Below are 14,169 nucleotides of genomic sequence, written 5' to 3' on the forward strand. Positions count from 1 at the left end.
TGTAATATACATTAAAATATGCAGTATTATGGATTCCATTTTTTGTATTGAGTTTTAATGTAGTACAGCATTGGAATAAGTATCTGACCAACATTAGGAAAGCTTTCTATTGAGCTATTTTTTTAGTTCTTTGTAAAATGTTTGTGTTTTAACCACACTAAATTATTAGTATACACTAGGAAAACTATATGATATCAATTTTATTCCCATTGTTGTTTTGCCCTATTTAAAAAAAAAAAAACAAGAACCTGTGTTAGAGTTGAAGGAATTCCACATATTGCTTATAGCTCAGAAGTATAAAATACCGTCTGTGGCTATAATAAAACAAAATGTTCCAGCAGGTCCAAAAGATATTGAGAAAAGCCACCCGTTTGCTTTTTGTAGAAGCAGTAGCAATCTGCAGACAAGCTATTCTAGCTTCAAAACAGTATGGTAGATGGTTTTATGGAACTTGCAATTACAGAAATCCACTTTAACCTTTCTTTCTTACTGGCAGGTGTCCCACTGGCTCGCAGCCAGAGGCTGTGAGTGTAGTGCAGCCGGCGTGTCCCCCAGAGTGCTGAAAATGCGACACTCCAGCTGGCTGTTTATAATTGCACTGATTGTGGTCTGACAACCAGAGCTACCTGAAAGAAATGTGATGAATATACAAAATATTCAAAAAATTTGATCAGATTACAAATTTCATTTCTCTTTTTTCTCCTCTATAGATATGATATCTGCACTTATAAAAATAAGCCCTGTGGAACACTGGGTAAGTTTTTTTATAAAGGGAGGATAGTTCAGATTGTCTTTTTGGTCCAATAGTTTTACTTTTTAATCATTATTAATTTGGTAATTTTCGTTTCTGGCACATCTGAAATTATTCCTATAAAGTATTAAACCTGACCTTTGTGGATATGTCACTGATTAGGAAACAAGTAGAACGATGATTAAAAACAAATTAGAAGGTGTTTCAAAATTATCACACAGTAATACTAAATCAGAAGTTACCACTCATTTTCATATAGTCCATCTCTGTAATGTATTTTCCAAAAATACTGAGAGTTTGAGGGCAAATTAAAGCACCTTCAAGTCTCAGGAAAGGAAAGGAAAAAGAAACTTGGGAGATACTTCATGCAGAGACATTAAGAACAGTACTTCTTTTGGTCCAATTTTGTGGAAAGATTATGTCCTCATAAATTAAGATATTATTGGAAAATTTTATTACCTGTACAGAGAAAAATCCACTTAGAGAGAGAGCAAAATTATCTTCCTTGTTCTTCCCAAATATCATATTTTTAGGGCAGTTCTGTACTATTCTAGAATTTAAAAAAGTATGATTGTTGTGGAGCATAACTTCATAGTGGTTAAAAGTTAACTGCAAATACAAATGAGGGAAAATGGTAGCTTTCAAGTCAACTAAATTGTTAAGCAACTAGAATTACTTTAAAAAAGGAGTCTTTTCTATGTTTTTTTTTTTTTTTCAGTGTCATAGTGACTTTTTACAGACCTAGAAGTTAAGCAACTGAAGGTGAATTCTCTAGACTGTCTAACAAGTCTCACTTTTCTTATCTGTAAAGGAATAGTTATAAATCTGTTCCTGTGCACTTCATGAGAATTTTGAGAAGATCAAATTTAAAGTAGAGGTGGGAGAAAAGGTATTACCCAACTCCCTGAGGAGGTCAGTGAAATACCCCTTTAGAAATTAAAATTTCTCTTGATGATTTTACCTGCTTTCCCAGGCTTCTCCTTCACCATTTCCCTCAGGCCATTTCCCTCAGGATTTATGGTGAAAGAAATCCCAGTTTGCCAATGACAAGTATTATGGTGGAGAAGTTTGCTAGTTAAAATCATAACAGAGAAAGAGCTCTTTTTTCTGAGAAAGTTCACATCAGAAAGGTTTTCTTCATAGTGTTTTAGGTTAACAAGACCAACAATAATCCAAAGGAAGGGAACCTGAGCTAAAAACCAACCACTGGCTTTGACAGTTTTAGTACATTACCTTTTACAGTTTATTTAGCTCTTTGTTCTTCAATTTCCTTGTCTATGAAGTTAAGAGTAATATCTGCCCTTATGCTGTAAGGATATTGTTAAAGTCACTTAAGGAAATATAAGGGTGTTTACTATAGAAACAAACTGGTATTATTTAATGTAGAAATTATCTATACTGTTTAACTTATTCCCTCCATTATTGTACAGATTCTGTAAGCCTTTATTAAGTGCTTAATCAGTTTTAGGTACAGTATCCACTAAGTCCCAAAGAGGATACCAGCTACAGCTTGTATTCTCTAACGAATATACTGTGAGGAAATAAATATGTAGAGCTGTATTCATATGTAGGATCTGTACCTAGTCTATTCTGCTTCTTAAAAGCAGTTTATTTATACTTGAGATACATTCTTCATTGGTACATAAATAATAACACTGCCTAATGCTTTGGGATATTTTAATGTCCAGAATCAATATATTAATACTTGGGTACATGTCAATGTATTTTCAATCATAATATAAATTATATTTTTCAAATTATAAACTATTATGAATTTATTTTTATGCTCTCTCTTATGCTGAAAATTGAATGAACTGCATTATATATACATGTGTTGATTTTAATATGTGGCAAATATGTTCTCAGCACAGTTGATCAGGTTTTTTTCTTTTTGAGTGGTCTTTTTAGTAACTTTCATATTGGTTTTATGCCAGTTCTTGGATATTGTCTTGCTTAGTACTGCTGGTGACTAATTGTGACATGGCTAAGTAGATTTAAGCATGCAAACTGGCCATCAAACTGAGGAAATCTAAATGACCTGATGGTAATCAAACCCTTATTAACACAATCACACATAAAAACTGACAGCTTCAATTTTACAAGAATAGAAAAAATGGTGGGGAGTTGTAAAAAAATATATTAGCATCTAAATTATTTATTTTAGTGAAGATATACCTTGTATTTTCAATAAATTGTAGTTATTTCGCAGAACTGTTCTTTCTTAGATTGTTCTTTTAGTAGAGCTAACAATTTTATAGCAGATGCAGAAGTAAATCTATGCTTGCAAATACACCTTGGGGAGTCATTTAGAATTCTCAATTAAAAATAGGGCTATATGGCACATATGAAACAAGAACAACAATAACAAAAAAAAGATAACCTTTTGAATAATATATTTGGGAAATATAAATAATGTTAATTTAGCAATAAATATTAGCAATTTTTTAAACCAGATTTCATAAACTTCAAAAGAGAAACAATATTCAAATAGAGTGGCTTTATTTTTCCCATATTATGGATCATATTGAACACAATAGCTTAAAAAAGGTAATGGACTGCAAACTTTTTTGTATTTTCCCTCCCTCTCTTTTTCTCTCTGTAGAGTTTAGAAGTAATATTCATTACATTTTTTTGATTAACCAAAAAAAAACAATTAAGTCATCTTGCCCAACTAATCCCTCTTTTTACTTCCTCTTCTTCAAGTCTCAAGACTTCTAGTTGAATGGAAGAGCAGAACAAAGTTATCACTATTAACTCTGTGAGACAGAAATTACCTCCTTCCCCAGTTCCTGCCTAGGCCCCAACATAAAACAGTAAGAAAAGCAAACAGTCTATTAGTAAATCTAATACTAACCTCAACTTTGTTCCAATATGGTAGTAAGTGTTGATATTTCATATTAATGGATACAATAGAAACGCAATTTCTAGAGTTTTCTTGTCAGTAAGAATATGAATTGGATAGCTTTTACCATTCCAAATTAGTGCAACTGGGATATTGCTCCTAGCACAGAACATTGTTTATTGCATTCAGTAAGTATTAATTGAAATTAGATTGAAATTACTTTTTGTGGGAAGATAATTATTAATACCTGGGTGATGATAGTAGACTACTAATATATGAAATTTTTTTTTTAACTGTTTCTTCAGTTTATTCTAAATAACTTAAGTACATATGTGTGTTAAGTATGACTTGGCATCTATTTCCTTATAACACATGAAATTTTATCTTTCACACAAATTTTTTTTTTTTCTTAGCACTGTTTAAAGTTATGGACTAATCACAGAGCATGGTATTCATTTGGAAATAAATATTAAAAATTTTACATAATAAAATTCCCAAGAGAAGAATGCCTTCAGTAACAACATTTCACCAGAATCAGTGAATTAACACCATAGTTTTTGCTTTATTACTAAAACTACTTCATTTAGGGGAATGAGAGAGGGGAGAACCACACGAATGTGTGAATGACTTTCTGTCCATTAAAATACTTAAAGAAATTGTTGCATCACTTGCAGGACTAATTTCAGAAAATTTTAAAACAATGCAAAAACCTCCCATCTTTAACAGTTCTTTTTTCTGTTTTGAATCATTCATTTATGTTTTTATAAAAATGTCATTTTAAAAAACCATTTGGGATTCCCTTTTTTTGGTAACTAAAAAGTTGCTTGTATATTTTTATGAACCCACTAAACTTAAACAGATCTCTTTAGAAAAATAATGTGGATATATTTTGCTTTCTACAGCCTGAAGAATGTTAAAATAGAAATGCTTTCTTGAATTCCCTCTTCTGGCTCAAGTTACTAGGTGGTCCCAAGTTACCAGAAGTAAAATTTATAAATCTAACCCCTAGTCTAGACATTTTCCAGCACTGACTGCAGTTCAAAAAATATTAATGTCTAGCCGGCAAAGTGAAACTCCCCCCAGTGATTTTGCAAATGACTAGAAAGTTAACCTTTTGCCAACTGCTCCTTCTGTGCATGGAGGTTATTAAAAAGAATCCAGGCATTTATAAGTATGGGCTTTTTAAGACTGAAACACCTTGGCTTGACCCTTTGTGTCTCCTTCTGTTTATTCAGGCTTGGCCTCTGTGGCTGGAATGTGTGAGCCTGAAAGGAGCTGCAGCATTAATGAAGACATTGGCCTGGGTTCAGCTTTTACCATTGCACATGAGATTGGCCACAAGTGAGTGAGTTTAAGAAAATCAAAATAAATTTCAGAGCTCCACTTTTTTGAGCAATTCATAAATAACTATTGTGTGAAATGCCCGTACTCAACCATATTTATGCCTTTTTGTCTGATTTCAATAGAGAGTGTTATCATTTAAGGTATTGGGATAAATCATCTTAAGAATTGGAGACTTGTTAAATAGTCTCTCTGATTCAGTGATTAGTGTCCTCAGAGTAGTGAATGCACTACACTTGTTTTTTTTATATACGTTTGTAACAATTTAGCTTTACCATGATCCACTCAACACCCAATTTCTTACAGTCAAATTGTTTAAATGATCTTTCATTTCCTTAAGTGACAATACATATATATTTAAAAATCATTATTGACATCATTATCATAAAGTGTACTTTGATTTTTCACTTTTCATACAGCTATGAGCATGGCCTTTTCTAGGTTTGTGTAATTACTGCTGTGCAATTTGCATTTTCAGGTATACTTGTGTGTCAGTAAAAAGCAAAATCCTGATATTACAGGAGTAGTGAGATATCATTCTCACTACTTTTTAGGAGGATCTGGGGTTTTTAATATTTGTTTTCAAGAAATCTGTGCCAAAAACTATCCTATAACTTTCCCCTCCCCCAATCCACCACCCAGTCACAATAAAACCCTTACTTTATTTCAAGAAACAGGCAATAGTAAATGTAAAAGCTTGCTGATGTGGAGAGAGAGAAGTTTGACTGCTTTAAAAAGATAGTCAAACATTTTAAACTAAAAGAAGCAGGCTATTTGCAAGAACTTCTGATGTTGTTTGTATGACTTAAATTTTTTATAGTCTGCTTTTTTTGGTAGAAAAATGGATGCGGGAAAAGAACAAACAAAATGAATGTTTATTGTATACTTGCCTCAGAGGTCATTCCTGAGATAAATCTGTAGTTCATTTTTTTTCCCCTAGGTGAAGAGTAAACTTGGGTCAGTCTCTTGTGTTACTTTGAAAGTTGCAATTTAAATTTTACCACATTGGTATTGATTTATGTGTGAATTCAAGAAACCAAGAAGTTTCAAACCTGACTTAATTCAGACACAAGGAAAAGTCAGTATTACACTTTTAATGAAGTCCTAAAAATATTGGTATTCTAGTTTCCATTGCAGTAACAGCAGGGAAACAAAAGGGAAAAACCCTCTTAACCAGGCAGTTTATCTTGAACTCACTTAAAAATCTGACTCATTAATGACTGTCATAATCTTATGCAACCAGACTGAATTTAATAGGGTCTTTTAGGTTCAATTAAATTGAAAGGTTAGGACAAGTAACATGCAGCAGATGAATAATGTGTCAATGAGGGCACTATTACCTCATGCAATCACAAGTTAGTCAATGTCAACATATGCATTACAAGCCCCATTCTTATATGCACTTAAATAGGCAAGGTGAGGGTTTATCTCTTTTGTATTTTTTATTAGATTCTAACTGAGCTACTCTAAGCTTATTAGATTTTTTTGTTGACCTTATGGATAAATCCTTGTAATTCTTCCTAAGATGAATGGTTTGTACCCTATGTAGAAGAAACGTAAAAGAAAAGTAGAATATACCTCTTAAGATGTATGTGCCTTGGAGTAACTATTTCACAGCTAATTCTTGTTCGATGATGTGAGGGAAAATTGGGGGAAAATCCACAAAATGCTTTGTATTGAAAGCCAGAATGCTTCAATTCAAAAACGTTATTTGAAACACTAGAAATTAGCTTTCTTTCCATGTTGATTCCTATATCACTATCCCCTTATCCCTTTATCTTCAGACAACTAGGTAGGGTGTGCTAAACATACTGCCTATTCATGGATGAAAATTCTTTTACTTGCTTCTAAGATCATAGGGTTGAACTTTAAGAAATTTAGCAGGTCAACTCTGGTACAACTCATGTCATTATTAAAATAAAGTGCTGAAACAAAATAATATGGTAAATATATCAGGTACTTTTCAGACTATAATGAGCTCTATGAGTATAAGACAAAAAGTTTTTATCATTTTTATCATTTAGTAAGATAAATGTTAAGTGACTATGAAAAATCTTTGACCATGAATTAGTGAGAAGTGCCTCTACTGTGTTACTAGACTGTGAATATTTTGTGCTAATTTTAGGTTGTGTATTAATAGAATATGGTTTTGCACCCAGGGTATACTTATGTACTGGAGAAGGAAACGGCACCCCACTCCAATATTCTTGCCTGGAAAATCACATGGACAGAGGAGCCTGTTGACACTATAGTTCATGGGGTCACAAAGAATAAGACATGACTGAGCACATACACATACTTATGTGGGGATGGTATATTTTAAACAGCAGTAGATAGCTAAGACTAGACCATGTTCATTCCCTTATGCAAGCAAGAAATCAGCTTCCTTGTCAAATGAAAAACTGATCTGTATGCTTTATTTAAAGTTGTCTGGCTTTAACGCAGGGCATAAGCTATCAACACTTAATGAAACCTTAGAGAAAAGAGTCTTCTTTGATTTTTTTTTTATTAATTATGTAACTGCCATAGGCTTTAGAAATTGAAAAAAATTATGTTGAACAGAATTCATAGGAATTCAACCAGGCATGTATATATTGAGAAAGCTAGATAATATATTTATACTGTGCAAAAACAGATAATCTTAAAAAGAAATCTTTTAAGAAATCAATGTTTTTTAGAGATATATGTTGAAGTATATGTGATTCAAGTAGCAAGGACATCTGAGATTTGCTTGTTAAAGAAAGAAGAAGAAAAGAGAAAGATGAAACAAAAATAATAACATTTTGAATTTGTAATCTTGATGGTATGTGGCTGGGATGAGAGTTCATTATGTTACTCTACCATTATATATGTCTGATTTTTTTTTTTTTTTCACAAAAAATGAACAGGTTTTGCGATCATAAAACTTTTAGATTTGACTTAACTCATTTATTAATTAATAGCAATTGAGTGAACTATAATTCTAATTTTGGAAGAATTGTCGAAAGTTGTATTGAAAGCTGCAGGGATATATAAGTCTTGCTTTTGGAAATCAGTATCAGTATTTCGTCTCCAGTAGAGAGATACTTTTTAAAGGAGATTGGTTAGGAGATGAATTTTTTTAAAGAAAGAGAAATGTAGCAAGACTTCAGGATAAAATTGTAAATTAGATTACTTTTGTTAGGAAGCTATTATTATTGTTCTCTTTATCCAAATTTCCCCTTTCCTGCTGCAAATATCTATGTATCTTTAATTTTATTTTTTTTAATAATTTTATTTATTTATTTTTGACTATGCTGGGTCTTCGTTGCTGCATGCGGGCTTTTTCTATAGTTGTGGTGAGTAAGGGCTGCTCTCTAGTTGTGCTTGGGCCTCTCATTGCAGTGGCTTCTCTTGTTGCAGAGCATAAGTTCTAGGGCTCACGGTCCTCAGTATTTGTGGCATGCATGCTCCGTAGGTGCAGCTCCTGGACTAGAGCACAGGCTCAGTAGTTGTGGTGCATGGGCCTCATCGCTCTGTGGCATGAGATCTTCCCTGACCAGGGATCGACCCTGTGTCTCCTGCCTTGCCAGGCAGACTCTTTACCAATGAGCCACCATGGAAACCCCCTAAGTATCTTTAAATGTTTGATCAGTGCTGTGTTTTGTTGTTTTTTTTTTCTTTTTTTGGTGGATATAGAATATATAGAGACTTTATTTTTTCTTTATATATATATATATTTTTTTTAACTTTTTGTTTCATATTGGAGTATAGTCGATTAACAATGTTATGGTAGTTTCAAGTGTACAGCAAAGTGATTCAGTTATACGTATACATATGACTATTCTTTTTCAAATTCTTTTCCCATTTAGGTTGTTACATAATGAGCACAGTTCCCTGTGCTACATAGTAGGTCTTTGTTGGTTATACATTTTAAATATAGCAATGTATACAAGTGTGGTGTTTTCTTGATAGAAGGCTAATAATAAACACACACTAAGGTAGTTGGTACTTGAATGTCTTCATCTAATTTTGGTATCAAAATAGTGTTAGTCTTATAAAATGAGTTAAGTATTCTATTTTTTCAAAGTGTTTGCTTTCCCATGAGTAAGTTTTAAAACGGTTAGGTATAATTTGTATACAGTAAATATGCATCCATTTTGTGTACAGTTTGATGAATTTTGACAAATGTATATAACCATGTACCCATCACAACCATCAGGATATCAACATGAATATTACCTGAGAAAAGTCCCTCTGCTCCCTTTTACAGTCAGTGTCCACACTCCTACACCTCTCCTTGGCCCCAGACAGTCACAGATCTAGTTTCTATCTTTATAGACTAAACTCGTCTTTCCTGAAGTTTCCTGTAGTTTTAAGTAGACTTAAGTAGACTTATATAGTGGGTACCCTTTTGTGACTAGCTTTCTTCCCTCAGCACAGGTTTGAGAGTCATTTCATGTTGTTGTTGTGTATATCGATAGTTCTTTTTTTTGTGAAGAGTATTCCATATCATAATAGCATACATCACATTTTAGGCTATTTCTCGTCTGGAGCTATTTTAAATAGATTTGGTGTAAACATCCATGTATAAGAATTTGTATGGGCATATGTTTTCATTTCTTGGGTAGTCCTGCTGGTAGTATGGTATATATGAGTTTCACTTTATGATAAACAAACTCTAATTCAAAATGGCTGTATACCATTTTGCATTCCCACTAGCAGTCTATGGGAATTCCAGTTACTTCAGATCCTTGCTGGCATTTATTATTATGTCTTTTTGATTTACCCATTATTATACATTTTAGTGGTATCTCATTGCTTTAATTAGTTAATTATCTATTTTCTGATAAATAGTGATAATAAACATCTTTTCATGTGCATATTTGTTATTATCTTCTGAAATGTCTACTCAAATTCTTTTCCCATTTGAAAAAAAAAAACTGAGGTGTTTCTTATTGAGCCGCAATTGTTCTCAATATATTCTGGATAAAAGTCTTTATCATATATATGCAATGTGAATATTTTCTCCAAGTCTTTTGCTTGTCATTCATTTTTTAATGATGTCTTATGAAAAAGTAGAATTTTAAAATTTTGATGAAATCTTATTTATAATTTTTGTATGATTTGTGTTTTTGTGTCCTAAGAAATCTTTGTCTACTTCAAGATGGTGAATATTTTCTTCAATATTTTTGTCTGTTTTATACTTTTAGCTTTTATATTAAGATCTATAATGCACTTTGAGTTAACTTTTTTTGTATGATGTGAGGTAAGGGTTGAAGTTCCTCTTCTTCCTCATAGGAAGATCCAGTTATTTCAGTCCAATTTGTCAAAAAATTGTTGGTTTGTAGCTTTCTTTTAATTTCTTTGAGTAGTTTTGGTATCAGAATAAAGTTAGTCTTATAAATTGAATTAAGAAGTGTTCTGTTTTCTAGAAGAGTTTGTATACATAAGTTTGATATTATTTCATTTTTAATGTTTAATAGACTTTACCAATGAAGCCATCTGAGCCTGGAATTTCATTTGTAGGACTATTATTAATAATTTAATTTTAAAATTAGATGTGAGATAACATATTTATTTAAATCTTTGAGTCTTTTTTTTTTTTGGTTAACTTTGTCTTTCAACATATTTGACTCTTTCAGCAAGATTACCAATTTTGTTTTACAGTTATTCTTAATATTATTGTCTTTTTTAATGTCTATAATATAAATAATGACATTTCATCATTTACTCTTGATATTTGTAATTTGTGTTTTCTCCTTTTTTTCCAGCTTTATTGAGATATAATTGACATATAACATTGTATAAGTTTAAGGTGTACAGCGTGGTGATTTGATACACGTATATATTACGAAATGATTACCATGATAAGGTTAGTTAACAGATCCAGCACATCATATAATTGCTTCTTTGTGTGGGTATGGTGAGAATATTTAAGAATGATTCTGTTAGCAAATTTCAAGTATACAATATACAGTGCTTGCATGCGTGCTAAGTTGCTTCAGTCATGTCCAGCTCTGTACGACCCTGTCTATGGACTGTAGCCCATCAGGCTCCTCTGTCCAAGGGATTCTCCAGGCAAGAATACTGGAGTGGGTTGCCATGCCTCCTCCAGGAGATCTTCCCAACACAAAGACCGAACCTGTGTCTCCTGCATCTCCTGCATTGCAGGCAGATTCTTTACTGCTGAGCCACAAGGGAAGCCCATACAATACAGTATTATTAACTATAGTCAGCCATGCTTTCCTGAGACCCCCAGAACTTATTCATCTCATAACTGGAAGTTTGTACACTTTGAACAACAACATCTTCCCATTTCTTCCAGACCCCAACCCCCTGACAGTCCCCAGTCTACTCTGTTAGAGTTCAGCTTTTTTAGATTCCACATATATCGTGAGATCAAACAGTGTTTGTCTTTGTCTGACTTATTTCACTATCATAAAGCCTCAAGTTTCATCCATGTTGCAAATATTTGCTTCCTTTCATAGAGTCCCTTTTATTTTGTTGATTGTTTCTTTTGCTATACAGAAGGGAATGGCAGAATTTCCTTTTTATGACTGAACAATATTCCACTGTGTGAGAGGGGATGTGTATCACATTTCCTTTATCCATTCGTTCATTGGTGGATACTTGGTATGCTTTCGTATGTTGGCTGTTGTGAGTAATGCTGCAATGAAGATGAGACTTTAGATATCTGTTTGAAATAGAGATTTTATTTCCTCTGACTACATATCCAGAAGTGGGATGGCTGGATCATATGATAGTTCTATTTTCAATTTTTTTGAGAAAACTTAATACTGTTTTCCATAGTAGCTATACCAATTTACATTCTCACCAACAGTGTAAAGTAGTTCCCTTTTCTCCACATCCTTGCCAGCACGTATAATCTCTTGTTAGCCATTCTAACAGATATAAAATTATGTCTCATTGTGCTTTTGATTTTCCCAGGTGATTAGTGATGTAAGCATCTTTTCAAGTGCTCGTTGGCCCTCTGTATATCTTCTTTGGATCCAGTTTATAGTGCTTTTCAGGTCAACTGTATCCTTATTGATTTTTTACTCCTGTTTGATCTAACAGTTATTGGGAAAGGGATATTTAAGTCTCCAATTATAGTGATGGATTTGTTTATTTCCCCATACTTTTGTATCAGTTTTGACTCAAATGTTTGACACTATTGTTAAATGCATACATTCTTGTCAAGTTTTTTGTCTCTTTGGAGAAATGATCTCTAAAATATTATGTAATATTTTTATCCTGAGAATTTCTCCTTTCTGAAGTGTTCTTTGTCTACAATTAATATAGCTTCTCCAGTTTTCTCTTGATTCATGTGGGCAAGTGTATCTGTCTCTGTCCATCCCTTTAGCTTCACTGGGTCTTTATATTTATAGTGGATTTCTTATATTCAGTATATAATTGGTTCTTATATCTTTATTCACTCTTGATAGTTTCTCTTTTAATTGATATTTTTAAACCATTTATATTTAAAGTGATTATTAATATAGTTGAATTAATATCTACTATTTTTGTAACTTTTCTCTTTGTTGCAGTTTGTTTCTTTTCCTTCTCTTTTTCTCCTTTCTCTGGTTTTAATTGAGCATTTTACATGGTTTCATTTTATCTCTTCTCATAGCCTGTCAATTATGCTTCTTTTAAAAATTTTAATGGTTTCTCTTGAGTTTTAGCATAAAAATTTTATATAAAATTTATATATATAAAATTTATATATATATTTATTTATTTTTAATTAACTGATTTATTTAATTTTCCTTTTCCCTGAAGCACTTCTTTTAACATTTCTTTCAGCACAGGTCTACTGATAATAACTTCCCTCAGTTTTTGTTTGAGAAAGTATTTTTCCTTTAGAGCCTTTGAAGAATAATTTTACTGGATATAGAATTTGCATGATATCTTCTGATGAAAAATTGCTGCTGTTCCTATCCTTGTCCTCTAGAAGATATTTCTTTAAGATTTTGTGTCTTTTGTCTTCTTCAATTTGAGTCAATATAAGTAGATATTGATTTTTTTTGGTATTTATCCTGTTTGATATTCTCTGAACTTTCTGAGTCTGTGGTTGGTATCTGTTCATTTTAGAAAATGCTTGGTCATTACTTCAAACATTTATTCGACCATAGTCTTTCTTTATTCTATTTCTGGTATTTACATTGCATACATGTAATACCTTCAGATATTGTTCCAGAGTTCATGGATGTTTTATTCTGTTTCGAGGGGGGGGGGACATCTCTTTCATTCTTTTTTCTCTCTGCATTTCAATTTTGGCAGGTTCTGTTGAGCTGTCATCAGGCTCACTAATTATTTCCTCAGTTAGTCTAGTCTACTTATGAGATCATCAAAGGAATTCTACATTTCTATTACACTGGTTTTGGTTTCTTGATTTTCTTTTGATTTTTTCTTAGAGTTTTCATCTTTCTGCCTGTTACCTGTCTTTTCTTCTATATTGGCTACTTTTTTCACTACAGCCCTTAAATATTAATTATAATTATCTTTAATTCCCACTCGGTTAATTCCAAAATTTGTGTAATATCTGAGTCTAGTTTTGATGATTGTTTCTTCCCTTTTGACTGTGTTTCAGCATGTCTTGCCATTGTTTATTTAAAGCCAGACATGATGTATTGGGTAATAGGGACTGAGGTAAATAGTACTTTAATGTGTGGTAATAGGCATTCTGTTGATAACTGTTAATGAATGAATAAATGATTGAATGATAAATGTTCATATTACAAGGTCTAACTCTAAAATGAATGTTGTGTTTCCTTTAAGGTTTTACACCCTTTAGGAAAAGCAATGAACTTATTTTTTTTCTAATATAGAAATATTTTATTCAATGGAAGATGACAAACATTTTACTCTGTCAGTTGATTCAGCTTTATAGCTGTATGGTGCCATTGTTATTTACCTAAACTAGTAATATCATCTATGGTATAATATGCCTGTTTCTTCCTATTTGTATTAGATTTTATGAATCTACTATAAAATTTTTATATATTTCAAATTAGAACATATTGCTATTATTATTAAAATGCTACTCCATTACTGTCAGGGCTAGGAAGAAGCCAAAATTATGTTACCTGCCTGTCTACATATGCATACATGCACAGATGTACACATACATATATATATATATATATATGTTATATATATCAATACAATATGCATTTTAATATATAGGCTGTCACGTATGTAGACATACTCCCAATAATAGCTAAAACAATGATAGTAACATTAAGATTTTAAAGAAATGTTCTCATAATAAATT

The 14,169-nt window shown here is 32.1% G+C and overlaps 1 protein-coding gene across 7 annotated transcripts in view; it reads left to right on the forward strand.

Moving 5' to 3' along the window:
- Positions 1-14,169, forward strand: part of ADAMTS6 (ADAM metallopeptidase with thrombospondin type 1 motif 6) — a 278,395-nt gene that overhangs the window by 103,257 nt on the left and 160,969 nt on the right. For all 7 annotated transcript variants that reach the window (XR_009690552.1, XR_009690551.1, XM_061129691.1 and 4 more), the window contains exons 8-9: positions 711-754; positions 4,829-4,934. Coding sequence is in view for 5 of the 7 variants with exons in the window: in XM_061129691.1 (XP_060985674.1) it covers positions 711-754; positions 4,829-4,934 (150 nt within the window). In the remaining 2 variants the exon portion in view is untranslated. The remainder of the gene's footprint in view (positions 1-710; positions 755-4,828; positions 4,935-14,169) is intronic.

Source organism: Dama dama, chromosome 25, assembly GCF_033118175.1.
Source record: "Dama dama isolate Ldn47 chromosome 25, ASM3311817v1, whole genome shotgun sequence".
Lineage (NCBI taxonomy): Eukaryota > Metazoa > Chordata > Mammalia > Artiodactyla > Cervidae > Dama > Dama dama.